This window comes from Xyrauchen texanus, chromosome 5, assembly GCF_025860055.1.
Source record: "Xyrauchen texanus isolate HMW12.3.18 chromosome 5, RBS_HiC_50CHRs, whole genome shotgun sequence".
NCBI classification, from domain to species: domain Eukaryota; kingdom Metazoa; phylum Chordata; class Actinopteri; order Cypriniformes; family Catostomidae; genus Xyrauchen; species Xyrauchen texanus.
Genome location: NC_068280.1, coordinates 42445753 through 42466867, shown reverse-complemented (window position 1 = coordinate 42466867; position 21115 = coordinate 42445753). Strand labels below are relative to the sequence as shown.

At 35.3% G+C, this 21115-nt stretch overlaps 1 protein-coding gene across 4 annotated transcripts; it reads left to right on the top strand.

Moving 5' to 3' along the window:
- Positions 1–66: 66 nt before the first annotated feature.
- On the top strand, positions 67–20217 carry LOC127643468 (tropomodulin-1-like). 4 transcript variants are annotated; one of them, XM_052126255.1, is made up of 11 exons: positions 67–310; positions 1329–1531; positions 3829–3985; positions 4139–4258; positions 10622–10711; positions 10960–11090; positions 11306–11413; positions 11526–11669; positions 15898–16042; positions 16620–16706; positions 17164–20217. In XM_052126255.1, exons 2-11 carry the CDS (start codon positions 1415–1417, stop codon positions 17220–17222), a joined length of 1158 nt encoding a protein of 385 aa, XP_051982215.1. In that variant the 5' UTR covers positions 67–310; positions 1329–1414; the 3' UTR covers positions 17223–20217. The 4 variants fall into 4 exon arrangements, with proteins under 4 accessions (XP_051982215.1, XP_051982214.1, XP_051982216.1 ...); XM_052126254.1 differs by having other exon boundaries at positions 1325–1531; XM_052126256.1 differs by lacking the exon at positions 16620–16706 and adding an exon at positions 16239–16344 and having other exon boundaries at positions 1325–1531.
- The last annotated feature ends 898 nt before the right edge of the window (positions 20218–21115 follow it).

Sequence of the window (21115 nt, the reverse complement as noted above, 5' to 3'; positions counted from 1 at the left end):
CATTTGATAGGTGGGACCGCGCCAGGGGGCGGGGCAAAAATCTGCAACGCGTTTATAGAAGCGCTTTGATCGCAACCGACTACATACATTTAACGAGTTGAAAGTAGGCTCGAGGAGGAACATATTTTAATATGCGAACTTTTTTCGCCATTTAAATCGTTTTACTTCTATGAACCGTGGAGTTGGGAAGTCATTGTTTGAGGCGGCAGCACATTTGTGTGAATTAGCTGCTCAGAAAAGGAACCATATCTGGTCAAACTATTCAGCTGTCACATGCGCTATATATAGTCTGGTATAAGCGCTGACTGAAGTAAGTGAGAATGATAACATGCTTTATTTTCTTAATCACTCCTTAAAGCCATGTCTAATGCAAAGATACTTTTTGTCAGAGCAGATAAAGCTCCGATCAAATAATATATGATATATAATAAATTGTGTGGCTTGACAGTAGAATTTTATTGCTTACTTTTTTTAACGAATTACTAAAAAATATTTAAATTTGTTAAGTAATGTGGACAAGAAGTGATGTAGCCTATTATGTATCTGATCTTGCCTGGCTAGTCTGAAGTACTTCTTATTTTAAGAGAACATTAGTTTTTGTAACTGAAGTGGAAATGCAATTAGTATGATGAACTGGAAATGTGTATATAATAACTCATTTATTGGTTAGGAAAACCTAAAGTAGGTGCTCCAACTCCTAAGTATGTTAGTAATAAATTTGCGTTTTAGAGTATGGTGGTTGCTTTAAAGTTTGCTGGTCAATGTCCTTGTCTAATGGATGCACCAAGGACAATGAACACGATCTAATGGACTCCATGCCTCCATCTGTCAAGGGTTTTCTCCTCAACAACGTTAGATTTTCAAATAAATTAGTCTATATATCTGATGTTCAAGATGTTATGTATTTCAAACCATGTCATTTTGTCTCTTGTATTTTTTGTTGTGTTTAAAGAGGGTATGCAGTGACCCCCAAAAAGCCTTTGGATGCCACACTTAAAAGTATATATATGCCACATTTGTTATCTAATGCAATAAGTTTGACTTAAGTGTCTAAATAGGTTTTGGGTCCACTGTAAATGGTGGGGCATATACCAGCTAGTCCCGCATTAAACTGAGTTGTGTGATTAGTGACTTCAATTCTATGAGCCCATAGGCTTACACTGTGTCCAGAAAAAAATCCACTTGAAGGCTGTAGAAGCCCATTTCTTGATGGTCACTAAGGGCATAATTAATCAACATAAACCCCTTTGGACTTATTTTCTGTGTGGTTAAGTTGAAATGATAAGGTTTTGCCTAATAATTGATCTATCTTGCTTGTCTTCAGCCAGGTCCTGTGGTCACGGGGCTCAACTGTTCCTGTCGGTCTGCCCTTTCTCTTTCCTTCGGTCTCTTTCTTCCCTTTATCTTGTTGATCATGTTCCATAAGGAGATGGAGAAGTACAGGGATGTGGACGAGGATGAGCTCCTGCAGAAACTCAGCGAGGAAGAGCTCAGGAGACTCGAAGATGAACTTGAAGAGCTCGATCCTGATGTGAGTGTGTTTAAATTATAAAAGCATTTAATACTTTATAATCTCCAATTGGATCTACTGGATCTATAAATCCCCCAGACACTTAAATACGTGTTTTCGGAATACGTTTTGATATTAATTACATGTTAATAAACACTAACACCATATAAAAGAAATTATTAATCATCTATTAACATCTACATATGAACTAACAAAAACTATGGATTCACCATGGAAACTATTATTACATAGTGTATGTTTTAAAGCATTTTAAAATGTACTTGTATAGTTTTTAAAATGTACATACTGTCCATTTACTCCATAATGTTGCAGTCATTGAAAAGTAAATTCAAGTTCGAAAAGTTTTGCCAAACCTCTGGTCAGTAATTACAGTTGTTTTTAAAATCTCTGCTTTCTCTTTTGCATATTTGGTAATTAGGATTTTAAGTACAGCTGCACACCATCAGTCATCGCTACTTCAACATTTTCTAAATGTTACTCATGAACACTACCTATTGGCATCAAAGATTGTTTTTAGACAAGTATGGTGTGTGACAGTAGTATTTTTAGGGACCTATTTCCATGGTGTTTATTTGATAGGACTTTGTTGCACCAGTGTGTTTTTTGTTTGAGGAGGTATTTGTTTGACTTGTTTTATAGTGGTGTTTGTTTGATTGGAATGTTGTTTTTAATGGTGTTTGATTGATTGGTCTGTTGTTTTATAGTGGTTTGTGTTTGACTGTGCTGTTGTTTTATAGTGGTGTTTGAGTTGGATCACAATAGTGTTCATTTGATTGGTCCGGTTTTTACAGTGCTTTATTTATTGGACTTTATTTTCTTTTGTGTTTGTATGAGAAGACTGCTGTATTGCGGTGGCGATTGTGTGACTGGACTGTGTTTGTAGTGGTGTTTGACTGGGCTGTTTTATACAGGTGTTTGTTGTTTTATAGTGGTGTTTTTAATGGTCTGTTTGTTACAGTGGTGTTTTCTGAGGCATTTTTTTGTTCGAGAAGACTGCTGTATTGCTGTGGCGATTGTGTGACTGGACTGTTTATAGTGTTTAGCTGTTATATATAGGTTTTTGTTTGACTGGACTGTTGTTTTTATAGTGGTGATTTCTTAATGGTATGTTTGTTACAGTAGTTTTTGTTTTACTTTTGTTTTAGAATACTGCTGCATTGCAGTGGAATTTGTTTGTGTATTTGAAAGGATTTTGTTTTACAATGATTTGCTTGAGAGAACGGAGTTGTAACAGTTTTTCTTGGAGAATGTAATGGTGTAAAGCAATGCTGGTTTTTTTTCAGACCACAGATTTATATTTGCTCTTCAGGAATCAGGTTTAGCTCCAGCATCTAAGCACTTCTCGACAGATTTAGAGACAGAAGCAGGATAAATGTCTAGCAACAGAGAAGGGAAAAGAGAATTTCTGCTTCCAAACTGAGATGTTCAGCCAGAGGTGCAGATGAAGTTTACCATAAATTCTGACCAAAGTTAATCTGTTCAATTCAAACTAAATAAATATTCCCCACTCAAAGCAAAGCCTTCTCCTGAAACGCCAAATAGTACTAAAAATTAAGTTGTGGAAAACTCTTTTTAAATGACTTTTTAAAATCTTTTTTAAATGTCACTTTTTAATGAATCCTCTAGTCTCCTGTATCTGCACTAAGAATTAACTATATTTCGGTACCTCATAAAGTTCTCTGTGAAGTGCAGTGTGTTCTGGATGCTGTCATCACATGTAGTGGATGTGTGTGTGTGTATATATATATATATATATATGGCACATACACATCGCCCTTTGATATTTAACTATGGGATGATAGGCCCTAGTGTAGAAGAATGTTATTACATATTACACTCTCTGGAATACTTGATTCTGATTGTCCAAATTGCATCATTCTCTAAATATAATGAATGTTAAACCGTCTTTTACCATTGTACCTGGAAATGTAAGTGTAACAATACATACACCAACACTTAAAAACAAGAACCAAGGTAAAAAGAAAATGTGGACATGGTATCGCAATAATACAGCTGTCATGATATTATTAATATTGAAATAGTAATCATTCAGTAGTACCATGGTATTACCCTCTGATACCATTATTCCATCTTGGTACCACCACAGGACTTTTTATAAGGCTTCTATATTCCAGCCCTATTAGAAACTAAATTAAATGACTAAAAAAAATAAAGAATATTTTACAAATGGTAAGTTAATGTTACCATAAACTAATACCATAAAATACTATTACATTCTGCTTTGTTTTCAAAGTTTAATATGAGCAATAATGTAGTATGAATTATGTGGATTTTAGAATGCTTTGCTGCCGGCGGCATTCAGACAGAGGGATCAAACTAAGAAAGCTCCAACTGGAACATTCCAGAGAGATAACCTGGTAGCTCACCTGGAGAAACAGGCTAAGGAACATCCAGACCGGGATGATCTTGTTCCCTACACTGGTGAGAAGAGAGGTGAGAGTGTATTTCAATTTTCATCTGTCTGAGAACAAGGATTGATTTTTGTCAAGAAGGAATCCTGAACGTGTATTTATTCAGGTGGTTTGGCACTGTCTTTGTTTTCTTTGCCCTTCCTCTCTGTTTATGTGTGTATTTGTGTGTATTTAGGAAATGTTTGGGTACCTAAAACAAAAGTTGTTGATCCTATCCTGGAAGACGTCAATCTGGAGCCTGAACTAGAGGAGGCGTTATCTAGTGCCACTGATGCAGAACTGTGTGATATAGCTGGTAATACGAACAGTCATCTCAAACAGTATACACACCACCAAAACACTTAAAGGAACAGTTCACCCAAAAATTCTAAATTTGCTGATAATGTACTCACACTCAGGCTATCCAAGATATATCTTGGAGTTAAGAGTTTCTTTCTTCATCAAATCGGATTTCATTTCAGGCGCTCTCCTTCAAACAATGCAAGTGAATGTACTCCATTTTTTGACAGTCCAAAATGCATATTTAGGGTGCATCAAAATAATCCACACGACTCCAGTCAACAAATAAAGTTCTTCTGAACCGAAACGATTCATTATTTTTAGAAACAAAACAATACTTCTACTTTTTATCTACAAATGTTCGCTTCCGTACATCTCTGACGCACGCTCACGAGAGGTATGACCTTAGCTTGTTGGTAAGGTCACGTAGAGGAGGAGGCAGGAAGCGTGTAATTGTTTACAAAAGAAACTTGCACAGACCCCAGACCAAGTGCCATTCACAAACCAAAACAGTCCAAAACAATATAAAATAATAATAAAAAAACATTACTGTAGTTTATAACCATCCTTTATTTCGGAGCAATGCCATTGCGTTATCTACTTGTGCTTTTTATTTAGCAGAAACATATAGGCTATATGACAATCAGGAATTAAAGCCACACAAATTGTAGTTAGTGAAAACAAGTGTGTGAGCATTTACTTAGATTTACAGGGTTTACACCGTGAGATCAATGGTACAGGTGATATCACAGAAGAGAAGCTTCACAAACTGAAGAAAGGTAACCGGCAAAATAACAGAGTAAGCTCTAAACCGATATCGACGAAGATAAAGAACAAATACAGATGGGTAAATAAACACTGCGAGTCCTTTGTGTGAGACTTGACAGTGTGAAGGTTGAGTTATTTATGCAGTCAGTGATGAGCGAGTGAATGGAGTGTAGGTGCGGTGAATTTAGAAATCTGGTGATGAGAAGCGGCGCGCTGAGGGAGGTGTGACAATGGCAAAGGTTTCACACATACCTGAGTTTGGTGGAAAAACATCACGGGCACAGCCGATGAATTCAGATATCAACCCTTTGTTTCTTCCGATGGTCTGAAATCCTCAGGGGTAAAATGTTCACTGCACACCCTCCAATATTTGAGAGTATATAGGGGTGTACTGATATCCAGGTTCAGCGCGATAATCAGAGCTTCAGTCGCTCATTATCATGTATATGAAATCGAGGATCCCTTTGAACAATACACTTATACAAATACAAATCTACAGTAAAGACGATTCAACTTTTGTACAGCTCTCCTCTTGTAAACACTGAAGCACTTCCTGCCTCATCCACGTGACGTGGAAACTTACCAATGAGCTTACGTTATCCCTCTCATGAGCGTGCATCACAGAGATGTACGGAAGCGAACATTTGTAGTTAAAAAGTAGAAGTATTGGTTTGTTTCTAAAAATAATGAATCGTTTGGGTTCAGAAGAACTTTATTTGCCGACTGGAGTCGTGTGGATTATTTTGATGCACCCTAAATATGCATTTTGGACTGTCAAAAAATTTAGTACATTCACTTGCGTTGTTTAAAGGAGGAGGCCAGAAATGAAAAACTAAAAATCTTAAATTCTGTTTTGATGAAGAAAGAAACTCAGATACATCTTGGATGGCCTGAGTGTAAGTAAATTATCAGCAAACTTACATTTTTGGTTGAACTATTCCTTTAAGCTCATGAAAGTACTGCTCACAGACTTGTACTGTATGCCCAGCTTTGGACACTTATCAATAGTTTATAACTGGAACTGGATAAGTTCAGAGCAGTTTAAGAAATGTTCCATGTTCAAAACATGTTAAGCTCTTTGGACCACATTTGTGGGATGCTGTTGATTACCGCTGAAACTGCGCTTTGATGTACTTTTAAGTTAATTGATAAATAAAATGTATTCATAGCATTCTTTTTGAAAATGTTCCTCACAATACAACATTTTTCACAACAGCCTTAAACTTTTGCACAGTACTTTCACTTATCACAGACAAGGTTATCAAGCGATTCTGTCACACAACACCATTGCAGTGCATTACTGTAAACACCATTTTTTGCATGTTTTCTCAAACTAAGTATATGCCAAAAATTATTTACTGTGGTAAATGACTGCATGCCAATATTAATTAACATTACTGACTCCATTTGTAATTTCATTGATAATCTCATTGATTTATTCCATTCATCTCTTACTGTGTACAGTACATTTTGTTCTCCAGTCATCTCCACTCTTCCATTTTCACATCTTCATCCTTCATCCCTCGTTCTCTCACACAATCCTCCTCGACCATGTCTAAGCCACAGATCTATCCAGTAGGTTTATCTGCAACCTTGCATGCCACTCTAACATTTACAGAATGCTTCTCAAACGTTTGTTCAGTATTTGCGGGAAATGTTTAGCATATTATGTGATCTGCATGATGACTTAAAGGAATAGTTCACCCCCCCTCCCCTGTCTTTCTGACTGTCTTTCTAAGTAATGTTCACACTGCTTTCCCATACAGTGAAAGCATACTGAGACCAGAACTGTCAAGCTCCAGAAAAGACATAAAAGTGCCATTTAAATAGTCCCTATGAATCATGCACTATAATAAGTCTTCTGAAGGAATATTATAGCCACTCCACTGTATTCTCAATCATCATTTGTGTACGTGCATGTTCAAACCCTGCATATCAAGTATGAATATGTGGAAGTGTGAATGAGATTTGAGTGCTATGGTGGAAATGGGCAAATTTTCAGTGAATAGTGACTTAAATTTCAGTCTTTGGCTTCAGAAGGGTTGATCTCTTCTGTTTAAGCAATATGGACTACTTGTATGGTGCTATTTTTCCTTTTTTGCATCTTGACAATCCCTGGTTGCTGTATGCTAAACATTCTTCAAAATGTGTCCTATTGTGTTCCATTGAAGACAGAAAATCATTCTTTTTGAGTGAACTATCCCTTTAAATGTAGTTTGCATAAAGCGATTCCTGAGACCACCACTGCAAGTTTATTGGGTTTTTTTTTATAACAGTGACTCATCAATGTGCTAAACATGCATGGCTACCAAAAAAGGGGAACAGCGTCTTTCTGCTGGCTAAAAACAACTCTCGACCCTCAGCCACTAAATCTTATTTAGCTTGATGGAGAGGTTTCCCTAAAAATTAGGTCCGTTGTTTATTTCTTCTGGATCATGTTGCAAAAGCAGCAACTTTAAAAACTCTGAACTCCAGCTTTTATGTACAGGCAGATCAGTGCTTCATACGGGAATGAGGTTATTTCAGTTGTCTTTGGCCCCGAGTCAACAATCAGATGTAGCTTTAGATGCCAGACTCTCCTGTTCATAGCTCAGCTCCCTATTAAGATGTTTTGGTGTCCTTTTTTGATGTTCAGTAGTGCAACATCATGCATTAGAATGCATTTCTGCTTGAAGTAATTTGCTCAGGTAAATGTGAGCTATCTATTGAGTTATGGAATTGAATTAATCTAAGCCTGCTGTCTTCAGTGTTGATTTCTCATTCCGTATTAAAGGGTTCATATCATGGAAACCATTGTGCTCAAGGGCACAGTGGTGCTTCTTATGAGGCTCAAACCAACAACCTTACAATTTCTAGCCATGAGCTTTAGCTACTATACAACCCTCTATTCAGCAACTGAATTATTCAGCAACTTTCCTCTCCCTGACAAATGATAATAGGAAGTTCAAGCTGATTATAAAAATGATCTCTTTTATCATTATCATTGTAAGAGTAGTTCTCCCAAAAATAAAAATGTGGCTCCAAAATGTGATTAGTTACACATGCTTGCAACTGTGAATGAGCTTCTGTCTAAACTCAAAAATGTGCAACAGATGTCAAGACTTTTACTGAAAATTACTTACATTTTGAGTTGTTTCTCAACAAAACCTATCGTATGTCTTCAGAATACATGGTCTACTTTTCATGATGTCTTTGTGTCCATTTTTAAGTATTAAAGTGAGTTGCTATCAATGGCAGTTTTGTATTAAATAGACTGAATGGTATAGTCATTAAAACATCTCCATTTGTGTTCCACATATGAAAGTCATACAGGTTTGGAACAACATGAATTATGACAGAATTTAAATTTTTAGGTGGATTATTCTCTTAAAGGTACAATAAAAAAAAAAAAAACAATAGGCCAACGGTACAAAAGCAAAAACAGCATGTTTAATTCTAAACCCCTGTTCACACATGCAGCAACATTATCGCTTGATATTGCTAGACCTTGTACTGCATGTCGCTGGTGGGTGTGTCTACCGCTGTTGTTCTTACCTTTTTGGTGGACTGCACAGCTGGCCATATCTTGTAAAAGTGTGATCACAGTTGAGACAAATTGCTAGTAAAACTAAGATATTCTAATTTGACAAGGAATTGATTTTCTTGTTGCTAAAAATGATCATTTTACTCACAAAACCTTTTATACGCAACCCCCCCCCCCCGCACACGGTAGTGACGTCACTCTGCTTACATTTAATATATAATTTGCCATCTATAAATGTAATTAATGTTAACAAATTATACATCTTTACAAAGGTCTAAGGGTTCAACATTGATATCCGATCTCTGTTTCACGATATCAATGCTTCAGAAACAGCAATTTAGTTATTTGTGCCAGGAGTACAAATGAAAACATGCAATATCAAAACGGGACTTCATACCTTTTAAAAACGTGATCGCCGGATGAATCCAGTTCACCACACTTCAAGCATTCATTGAAAAACATCCAATGGCACTTTTTGTCCATAAAATAATAATGAAATATTGATATATTCTCCATTGTTTACATGAGATCTCACCTGAAAGATTTACCCTTCATCATCGTTCATCAACAAACTATGCAATCTGAGCAGCATTCATATTGTAAAACTGTATATTATATTACATTTTTCATTTTTAAAAATGTGGCGTAGTTTTATTCATAATAGCCTAGCAGTGCAGTCAGATTTTGTGTCGTCTTGAAAGGTGGAGCCTTAATTTTACTCTGTATACCGGCAGTGATTTTTCGAGAAAAAAAGCTTGCAGGAACCTCATTTTTTGTTAGATCAACTTCAAATTTGAAACGTAACTTCTTTAGATTTGTGGCTTTGAGAACATTGTATTTCTGGGTTGTCTTGGTACTTTTATTATTGTTTTTTTTTTTAGATTATAAAAACATGTTCAGCAAAAAATATTTCCATTACTATAAACTTTATAAAAAATAAGAACATATATTAACTCTGAAACTTGGGAAATAAAGCCCAAAGTGTCTTCTTTCAAAGGATACTACAACTGTGTACATACTCCAAAGGGTCCAGTAAATCCAAACATTTAAGTTCAGGTATGTCATTTTGATGGTTTGTGCTCAAAAAGGGGGTGCGTATCTATAGGTTAACTTCTCCTCCGCATCATCTAGTCACCAATGGTTGCTGTTGCTATTGTCGCAGGATGTCACCAGTGCTTATTGAAAATGAATGAGACTGTCACTTTGTGTGAATGTGACTTAAAGGACTATTCCATGAATATACAAGTTAAGCTCAGTTGACAGCAATTGTGGCAGAATTTGTGGTAGTCAACATTTGGACTTGTCACTTCTTTTCTTTAAAAAAAAGCAAAAATCTGGGTTACAGTGAGGCACTTACAATGGAAGTGAATGGGGCCAATCTGTAAACATTAAAATACTCACTGTTTCAAAAGTATATCCACAATACGGAAACAATATGTGTGATAACGTGAATTTAGTGTGATAAATTCCCTTCCCTTTTCTGTGTAAAGTTATAGTTAATTTTACTAATTTGTTTCCATGACAACGTAATGGGTAAGCCCTAAAACATCATTAAAAAATCACAATATAAACATTTTTACAGCTCAAATAATACACAAGTTTTAACAGAAGAATAAATGTAAGTACTTTTATAAAATGTTAAGCCTGAAATTTCTGCCTTTTTAACCCTTTTAAAAATTGGCCCCATTCACTTCCATTCTAAGTGCCTCACTGTAACCTTGATTACATTTTTATATTGTTTTATTTTATTATTTTTTTTTTTTGCTTTTTTTGTTTTTTTTAAAAGAAAAGAAGGGAAGAGTTAAGTAAATTTTGTGCTAATCAACATTATACCACATGCTGTTGATTGAGCTTAACATGTATTGAACCTGGAACGTTCCTTTTAAGAGTGAGAGAATGGGTGGACAGTGTTGTGAATCCTAACTATGACTGGTTATGGTGCAAGAAACCTTAACTAACAATTATAAAAGAACATAAGGAAAAAATGAAAATACTAAGTGAAGAATTTGGCCCCTTTAACCTCTTTCCTTGTTCATTCATCTTATTCTGTTTTCTCTCTAATTAGAAAATCTCTTTCTCTTGCTTCAGCTATTTTGGGCATGCACACACTGATGAGTAATCAACAGTATTATGGAGCATTGGCCAGCAGTAATATTGTCAACAAACAAGGCTTAAACAGTAAGTGAAAACCTTTTACAGTACGTACATACAACTGTGATCCTGTCCTTTTTTATTTTTATGTTTTGCACAAAATGTGCTTGTGCTATATTTCTTTAATATGAATTCCTCTTGGTTTGATATTTTGCTACGTAATGCAATGACATTCATACATTGTGTGTCTTAAGTGTTCAGATATGTTTTAGGTATAACCTGATGTACTCTAAGCGTATTGTTTGGTGTAATTCAGTTTTGTATTATATACACAGGTGTAATCCAGTGTACTCAGTATAAGCAAGTGCCAGATGAGGAACCCAATGACACAGATGTTGAAGAAACACTGCAGAGGATCAAAAGCAATGATCCTGATATGCTTGAAATTAACCTAAACAACATCAAGGTGCCACTTTCACTTTTACTGCCCTAAAATGCACTAACTACAACTATACTGAACCTGCTAAAAATGGTTGTCCAGCCAAATGTGAGACTATAATAGTTTTCTTCTGTTTGCAGGGCAGTGTATATTTTGTATCTTTATTTGTCAGTCTATATATTTCCCAAATGAAAATTCCCCAAGTTATGTCTCCTCCTCTTGTTTTGTGCGATGATCCATAGAATATTCCAATCCCAACTTTGAAAGCATATGCTGAAGCGCTTAAAGAAAACAGTGTTGTGGAACGCTTGAGCATTGTTGGCACCAGAAGTAACGATCCTGTAGCCTATGTGAGTTGTACAAAGAAATAGACTCACTCTCAAAGTTCTATGCAATTTATTTCCTGTAATTGTCACTGGCTAATTAGAAAATGTATGGCTTGTAATGCTGTTTGGCTGTCAGGCACTAGCAGACATGCTGAAAGTGAACACCACTCTGAAGAGTCTAAACGTTGAGTCAAACTTCATTACTGGAGCTGGAATTCTGACACTCGTGGAATCCTTAAAGAGCAACACTACACTACAGGAACTCAAGATTGACAACCAGGTATGTTCACACACACAATGTCAGGGTTCATACAAGGTTCTTGAAGTACATGAATTTGGCTTTTTCAAATTTAAGTCCTGGAAAACCCTTGAAAATAGCAATTTTGACCAAGAGGTGCTTAAAAATTTCTTGAATTATAGAAAATCTTAAAGGTGCCATATTATGCAAAATTCTCTTTTACATGGCGTTTGTACATAAATGTGCGTCAGCAGTGTGTGTACACACCCACCCTACAATGTTAAAAGTCCACCCACTCGTCTTTCTTATATTTCTATTCATCAAAAACAGTGTGTTTAACAGTGTTAAAATGAATGGTTTTCGTTTCTGCTCTAACGTGACGTCACGTTAGAGCAAGCCTCGCCCACGACTGGTGACTGACTCCACCCTATTATCATAGATCCTCCCCTGAGTGATCTACACTGTCCGCCATTTTCTTCCATACTGGAGCAGATACAGTGAGAAGAATAATGTCTCGGCTTCGTAAGCTTCATAAGTGATCTGTTGTTGGCTGTAAAAGTGAACATAAGAGTCTTCATGTACTCCCGGCATCAGAGCCACTGAAGATGCAGTGGACAAGTTTTGTTTTTGAAAGAAATGTGCCCCAATACATACAAAAATTTGTGTATGTTTGTGCAAATCATTTTACACCAGACTGCTTTGTGAATGAGTGTCAGTATAAAGCAGGATTTTCAAAAAAAATTATTCTCAAGCATGAATCAGTACCAACTTTTCATGTTCCAGCTTTATATCCTGAAGATGGAAGTATCACACTTTATATTTTGTGAATGGTTGCAAATCGCCTTTCCAAATGTGCTTTTTAGATGATTCCACGGCTAATGCAGCTAAAGTTACCATTGTCTCTGATTGTATTCACAGAGACCATAGGTATGTCCAGGCGGGGTTCAGCAGCTCATTTGCATTTAAAGAGACACACACGAAAACAGCGGATTTTTGATTCCACTCAAAAAGAGGCGTATACAACATGGTATAATAAATGATCCGTTGGGTATTTTGAGCTGAAACTTTAGACACATTCTGGAGACACCTGAGACTTATATTACATCTTGTAAAAAGGGGCATAATAGGTCTCCTTTAAAATACGTTGCTTAAATTTTTTTAAATGAAATGTTTTTGTTTATTTTCGGAAAAACACTACGATAGAAAACTAGACCACTGCTGAAGCAGGCAGGGCATAGACGCTGTCACGTGGCATCTGTTACTTTTGGCTCTGCTGTTCAGAATGGGCCAATCACAATCAAGTGTTACTGGAGGATTTAAAAAAATAATAAAAAAAAATATATATATATATATACTCTCCAGAGTGAAAAAATTGTATGAGATGTAAAATGTTTTGAATAATCTGAATGCAGATCAAAGCAGATGAAAGCAGTTTTGTGAGCCATCTAGTGCCCCCTTCTGTAAAGAAAGTTTTGTGCCCAACAAAATAGATTATTTCTGACAACATTTGGGTCAATATCAAAATATGTTGACAAACGTTTGACAATTTTAGTTATGAAAAAGCTTTCAAATAGCGGGGGAAAAAAATACAATTAAATAAAAATTAAAAAAATAATAATAATACATATATATATAATTTTATAACCTAACCTTTAATGATATGAATTAGCTTGACTCTGTTTTGCAAATTCTTTAGAAAATATATTTGAAATTGTTAATTGCCTGAAAAAAATCCTTGTTTCCTTCATCTGGTACAACACTTCTATGACATGTACATTAATTTGTGTATTTATTTTGTACTTATTTTTAATAAAAGCATTAGTGCAAAAGCAAAACAAAATTAATATTAATAATTTTAATAATTTTAAAAGAATGTTTGTCCCTTGATTTCATGTTATTGGTTTTATCAATGAAAATATTTTTAAATACAAAAAGTTGTAGAAAATAAATTTTGTGGTTTAAGTTCAGAGGCTGCTTAAATATGCAAATAGTGTTTTTTCCCAGCATGTTAAAATGTTATTCACATTTTAGCTAATGTTTTCACACAAAAATATTTGGTGTTGTAACCCATTTAACCTTGTTAGTGTTAACTTCATGTTAAATTGCTTCGTTCATGAAACAAAATTAAATGATAAAAGAAAGAACAACAGCCAAGTTGTCCTTTTATAAATAAAAATGTATGCGAACATGTTACAAAATGTTTACCCTCAACGTTTATAGGCACAAACTGAACTAAATTGAAAATTTCAATATTTTGTTAGTTGGAAAGTCAAAATCTGAGAATTTTCAATTTCGGTCAGTTCCTCACATAAATCTGTTGTGTGATTTTAGAAAACATGGAACACAGCACATGAGTCTTTTACTTTTACAGATGCAGTTATTCACTTTTGTTGGAAAGCGAACTGCGTTTTAAGGGAGCACACTACAATTGCACATCAATGTCGTCATGAATGAACCAAGAATTGTTTCTGTGAGAATATGTAGTTAAAGATGCTCATTGTTGTACTTGTAATATTTTTATTTAAAAATAACAAAACTGAAGCCAACTGAAGATGGCGGTAAGAGATAACAATTTGATGTTGTTGTAGCTAAGCTGGTAGAGCATGGCGCTAGCAACGGCAAGATTATGTGTTCGATTCCCAGGGAACACCTAAGCTAATACAATGTATACATTGAATGGTTTGGATAAAAGCATCTGCCAAATGCATAAATGTAATGCTGCTCTTGCATAATTTTGTTACCTTTAGTAACTTTTTATCAAACGGCAGCACCAGCAATAAGCCAAACATTTTTTTAACCCTTTGGGATTACCTGCATTTGGTTAAATTTGTAAGATCTGGTTTGGCCTTTATCTAAATTACAATAATGAACAAACACAATATTTTTTAACACCCAAATTATTGTATTGTTCTTTGACATATTGAATTAATCATTCAAACATTCACAGGGTCGGTTGGAAAAAGTATGTGAACTCCTAGGATAATGACATCAAAAAGCTAATTAGAGTCAGGAGTTGGAAAACCTGGCATCCAATTAATAAAATTACATTGGAGGTGTGGGTTAGAGCTACTTTGACTTTGCACTCAAACATTTTGAGTTTGCTTTTCACAAGAAACATCTGCTGATGTGGACCATGCCTTGAAATTAAGAGATCTCAGAAGAACTACGATCAAGAATTGCTGCGTTGTGTAAAGCTGGAAAGGGTTATAACGTTATCTTGAAGAGCGTAGATATTCATCTGTCTAGATAGACCAATTGCAAATAAAAGGAATGATTTACTACTGTGACTACTCTCCCTAAAAGTGGTTGTCCATCCAGGATGACTGAAAGGGCAAACTGCAGAACGCTCAGTAAGTTAAAAAAGAACTCTAGAGACTTGAAGGAATCTTTGGTAGCTGGTTAACATCTCTGTTCATGAGTTTACTATACAGAAATCATTAAACAGGCATGGCGTACATGACTGGACACCATGAAGGAAGCAGCTGCTTTTCAACAAAAACATTACTGCACATCTAAAGTTTGCCATAGACCACCTTGACACTCTACAATGCTACTGTGAAAATGTTTTGTGGACTTAAGAAACTATTGAATTGTTTCGGAAGAACACACGGCACTACATATGGTGTAAAAAGTACACCTCATACCAACATGAAAACATCATCCCAACTGAGCTGTTTTGCTGCTTTGGGGTCTGGAATGCCCCAAATTCCTTCTGAACATTTTGCAGGTCTAATCCGCAGCTTCCGTAAATGCTTGGCTGAGGTTATTGCTGCCAAAAGGAGGATCGACAAGTAATTAAATCCAAGAGTTTACATTTTACAAAGCACTGTGAATGTTTAATCGGATGTGTTCAATAAAGACATGAAAGATTATAATTGTTTGTGTTGTTAGCTTAAGCGTGTTTTTTGTCTATACTTGTGACTTTGATAAATATTAGATCACATTTTATGCCCAATTAATGCAGAAAAACAGCTAATTCCATAGGGTTCACATACTTTTTATTCCACTGTATATAAAAGATAAATATTTTTTTCAACCATGTACTTCATTAACATAACTGTATGTTTATCCCATTTTAATGATTTGTAGCAACATAGCACATTGATATAGAGTCCAACTTCTGTGCAGTAACAGGTGTGCCTATAATGGCTATTTAACAATGGCTTTGAATGTGGCTCATCAATTCAGATCTTAGTTCCTTAACTAAAGTGTGTCCTAAAAAATTTGTAAGTCTCCATTATTTGTGTCTGTGTGTGAATGTGCAATGCAGAGTCAGCCATTGGGTAATAAGGTGGAGATGGAGATAGCTAACATTTTGGAGAAGAACACCACTCTGCTGAAATTTGGGTACCACTTCACCCAGCAGGGCCCACGTTTGCGAGGATCTAATGCTGTGATGAACAACAACGACCTTGGTAGGAAATGCACACACACACACACACACACACACACACACACACACACTGAGATAGATGCTTTGTGTTTTCAGGATTAACAGTGGTGGTTGAGTGTTTGTATATTTATTAAAAATGCATGCCTGTGTGTTTGTGTGCTGGTTATGATGGTTTTGTGTGCAAAAATAGGTTGTTTATCACATATGTGTTTTTACAGCTCGTCTAGTTCGGTCGGACACAGATGGTGCAATAACATTCACTCTGTCAGTCCCTGAGCTGGAAAGAGCCTTCTGTAAAAAGTTCAGGTTTACATCAAAACCCAAGTAAACACATAGTCTTCCTCTGAGCGCTATCTACTGTATTTTCGCTCTCATTTTACCCTCCTTGTGATATTTTAAGATTACATGAGATGGTAATTTTCTTTTCCATAACAACATAAGGCTCTCTGGGTCTTTTTGAGCTTCTCTGGTGTTCCTCAAGCTCCCATGAGCTGTTTCAAGATCTCCACTACTGCTGCATTTCCCTCCCTCTGAGAGACACCTTTTGCAATCCAAACTCTGTCTGTCTCTGTGACTTTGCTTATTTGTTGCTTGTTTAGTTTATCTGGCACTCTGTCATGCTGTTCGTCTGGCTGTCTTCTGCATTGAGATGGACTATTCTGATACCAACTCACCTATTTCCAAAAGTAGTACTGAAAATTCTACTTAGCTTACTGTGCATGCAAGCTTTTTCTTAAGAAATAGTTCACCCAAAAATTAAAATTTCACCATTTTACTTATTCTCATTGTTATACCCATATCTTCAGTTGCACACAAAATTAAATATTTAGCAAAAGTCCACACTTCTCTTTTCCATACAGTGAAAGCCAGTGATGCTATCCAGCTTAAAAATGACAAAAAGGCACCATAACAGTAGTCCATATGACTTGTGTATTATATTCCAAGTCTTCTGAAGCCCTACAAACTATTCCTTTTATTTGGGTGAACCATTCCTTTAATTGTTTTCGACTTTCAATACTTTGGAATCTACAAATGTTGAATCTCTTGCTTGCAAAGACTGTTGCAATCAAATTCATTATTATATCACATCACTTTTTAATATACACTATATAGAGTGATCAACTCTTTTGTTTCTGTGTGCAGTAAGAAAGAGAAGGCTTGAAGGAGGTCCCATCTTCCCTAAATGTCGGACAGACGTGTAGCAGCAGGAACCCTTTATGACCTGGGGCCTGCACCAGCCTACATCACATCTTATCCCATATCCTCCCACCAGTTCTTTCTGTCTTTCATAGATAACTTAAGTCGGGTTCAAACTGTCAAATTTTGGCCACGATTTTGCCATCTGAAATAAATTTTAGGGATTGTAAAAGATATATCTTGTCATAGGGCAAAATGTGCAGTCTTTGATCGCTTAGTGTGACACATTCAATGACCTCCAATTTGCCATCGCAATGAATTTGACCCTACAATGATGTTCTGGCAGCATCAGAAATGTTGTGCCATGGCTTTAACCCAAGAGCTTACTGCGATCATATTGTACAGACTGACAAGCAACGATCGTAAATGACCACAAGTGTTCGTGCATTGTGCACTTGACTTTTAAATTAACATCTGAAGAAAATGTCCTGAATTCAATTCGGAATGTGATTTCTTTTTAAAACTCCAGATCTGGTAACATCAAGGTACCACCCTCTTTTTAACTGTCACATGGTTACTCATGGCAGTGTTTTAAAAGTTGTTTAAATGTCCTGCCATAACAATAATATAAAAAAATCATCTACTTGTGTTGATCAAAATTAGGCTCAATTTATCAAATGTTTCTCTGCTGACTATTGTTACTGTGAACAGTTTGACCTTAAAGGAATAGTTCACACAAAAATGCAAATTCTCTCATCTTTAACTCACCTTCATGCCATCCCAGATGTATGATTATCTTCTGCTGAACACAAAGATTTTAAATGGAGAAAATCTCAGCTCTCTAGGTCCTTTCAATGCAAGTGAATGATGACCAGACCATCAAGCTCCAAAAATCAGATACAGCTGCATAAAAGTAATCCGTACAATTCCAGTGGTTAAACCTATATCTTCAGAAGCTATATAATAGGTGTGATTGAGAAACAGAAGTATTTAAATACTTTTTTTACTATAAATCTCCACTTTCAGATTCTGAAAGTGAAAGTGGAGATTTATAGTAAAAAAGGATTGAAATATTACTCTGTTTCTCACCCAAAGTAATTACATTGCTTAAGATATTAAACCTCTGGAGTCATATGGACTACTTTTATGTGGACTTTATGTGATTTTTGGAGCTTGAAAGGTCTGGTCACCATTCACTTGCATTGTATGGACCTAAAGGTGTGAAATATTTTTTTAAAATCTTTGTGTTCAGCAGATGAGAGAAAGTCACACATCTGGGATGGCATGAAGGTGTGTTAATGATGAGAGAGTTTCATTTTTGGGTGAACTATCCCTTTTAAAGCCTACTGTTTCTGGAAGCCTACTGTGTTTGGAAGTCTTGTATTTAGTTTTACTGTATTGTTAACCTTAGACCTTAGCTTCTCTATGCACACCAAAAACATATTTCTATACTTGTAACATAATTGAAACTTGACTGAATGTGGCTGTTTCTTCAATTTGGCCAATATGGGTGTCACTGTAGTTGCAGTATCTCTCTCTCTCTCTCTCTCTCACACACACACACACACACACACACACACACACACACACACACACACACACACACACACCATCTAAGCATGTTGTTAATGTGTGATTTTTGGGATATGCTGCAAGTTTGTTCTGTTTTTTAAATGTGTGTCTTTATAACTGGTCAATTTTAGAATTTAGTAAATTGTTAATCACATTTATAGGTTACCTAATACCAGGGCAAACTCCTCACACCATTTATTTACACTCTGATATATTTATGCGATTTATTTATTGTAGTGTATATTATGTTCCTTGTTTGAGAAGGATTTATTTATGCTGAGGACAAGCTTTTTTCATTATGTACAGTTATAAATAATGTGCTACTCTACCATTAATACATCCCGTAAAAATGTGATTGATTGCATATACCATCTTCCTAATATATAGAGAATGTGGTATACATATCAGTCACATTGATTTTAATGAGGAAGACCTTCCTTATTAAAAACATTCTTAACGGAGTAAGGATCTTATAATATGGATCATAAAACTATATGTTTTGCTATAATGTTGCTTTTGCCTGTTCATTAAGCAAGCCTACCAGCAATAACATTCTGGTCTATACATTGATTTGGCAGGGTGTGTGTAAATGTATGATCAGGCCTTACTCCTTTTGTTATTTTACCAGCACAACCACCACAGTAACAGAGAATGTTTTATTAATGGAAAATGTTTCCTTCATAAAGAACATTTGTATAACTATTAGAGTAGCAGCTTGTCCAAAACAAAAAGGAACTTTTAACTGAGATTCACTGTTGATTGTGTAACTGTGTCCAAGTGTAGACTAGTAGAGTTTTGTGTCTTGGAAACAGACCCATAATAATCTCCATAGAGTGCCTGGGCTGGTGAGCATATGTACATTTTGTTAGCGCACCTAACAAACTGAAGTAATAAAGTTTACAAAAGTTGTGTGGAATTATTGCCCTCTGCAGATTTTTCTTTTTTTCTCCAAGTGAATGGACCATTTTCATACTTGTGCATGATTTTCAGAAATATGTTTGGATTGTTCATAAGAGTAAATGCTGTCTAGATACCCACAGTGCCACTTTGTGGTCTTGCATATTAATAATGGCTGCACATTTTAAATAAGAAAAATCTGTTGGCTTCAACTCCTTTTGTAGCTTTGTGCCTTTTGTAGCTTTTTGTTTAGTGTTTTTTTTCTTTTCTTTTTTTTAAAGAAATCCTTGCTATTCAACATCTATGAAGTGGACAAATAAATATATATTACTGTGTATTTTTACATATATTTTTTAATGTTTCATATGTATATATTTAATAAAAAATACATATGATTTAAATATCAAGATTTTATGTTAAAATGTGTATCGAAATGTTTATATTTATATGAACGTAAAAGGCAAAGGGGAAGACAAATATGTAATTTTGTCTCAATTAAACATGTACTGTCAAGTTCATGTAGAAAGTACACCTATAATAGTTATAAAACAATTAGATTGTTTTTTGGTCACTGCTTGACATGGCTTTTCATTAATGCATCCAGTGTGGTCTTAATTTCAACCTTTAATTAAATGCTGTATTGCACTAATGTCAGTTGTTGTTGTCAATAAACCTACAATGTTTATGAATCAATCAAATTTGATTTAAAAAAAAATATATATATATAATGAAAAGTGTGAAAGAAAATAAAACTTAAAAATAACCATTTGTGATGGATCTATTCTAATTAGGCTGTCACACAAAAACCTCCCTGCAACGTTCTGGGAAAGTTAATTTATGGTTATAAAAAGAACAATTTGAGAACGTTATGGGAAGTTTACTTTATGGTCATTAAAATAAAACCTATAATAACCATTAGAGAACGTTCTATAGTTCTTTTTGGGTTGTCAAACAAAAACCACCCTGCAAAGTTCTGGGGAGTTTCGCTTATGGTTATAAAAAATAACCAATTGAGAATGTCCTGAAGTTATTTTCTGTTGTCACGCAAAAACCTTCCTGCAATGTGCTGGGAATGTTACTTTATGGCTATAAAAAAAAGAAAAGGTTCCTAGAACATTAGTTCCCAAAAAATAACAAAACGGGAACCATACTCTAACGTTAGAGTAATGTTTTGTATTTGCTGGTATGTCAACAACCTATTTTTAATGAGTGCATTTGCATGCACACTAATATTCTAATAACTAAAAAGTCAAGGCAAGAAAAGCGCATTTACATGAAACTTAAAATCATCTGATTATTCCCTGGTTTTTACAACAAAACGTAAACAGGCATGTATATAATGCTTAAAAAGTCTGCGATAAATCTGCAGATTGAAATCAGGGAAATGGACAAAAACATATGTGTTGATCGGTTCATGCTTAAAACGTTAATGACCATAACTCAATAAAATTAAATTCCATTAATTCCATAATCAAACACAATTACTAGA

Bases quoted from the DNA above. Each gene is read 5' to 3' on its own strand.
- LOC127643468 (XM_052126255.1), top strand. From the start codon at position 1,415: ATGTTCCATAAGGAGATGGAGAAGTACAGGGATGTGGACGAGGATGAG. The intron at 3,986-4,138 runs GTGAGAGTGTAT...GTGTGTATTTAG, and splicing joins CTACACTGGTGAGAAGAGAG to GAAATGTTTGGGTACCTAAA. The intron at 16,707-17,163 runs GTAGTACTGAAA...TTCTGTGTGCAG, and splicing joins CAACTCACCTATTTCCAAAA to TAAGAAAGAGAAGGCTTGAA.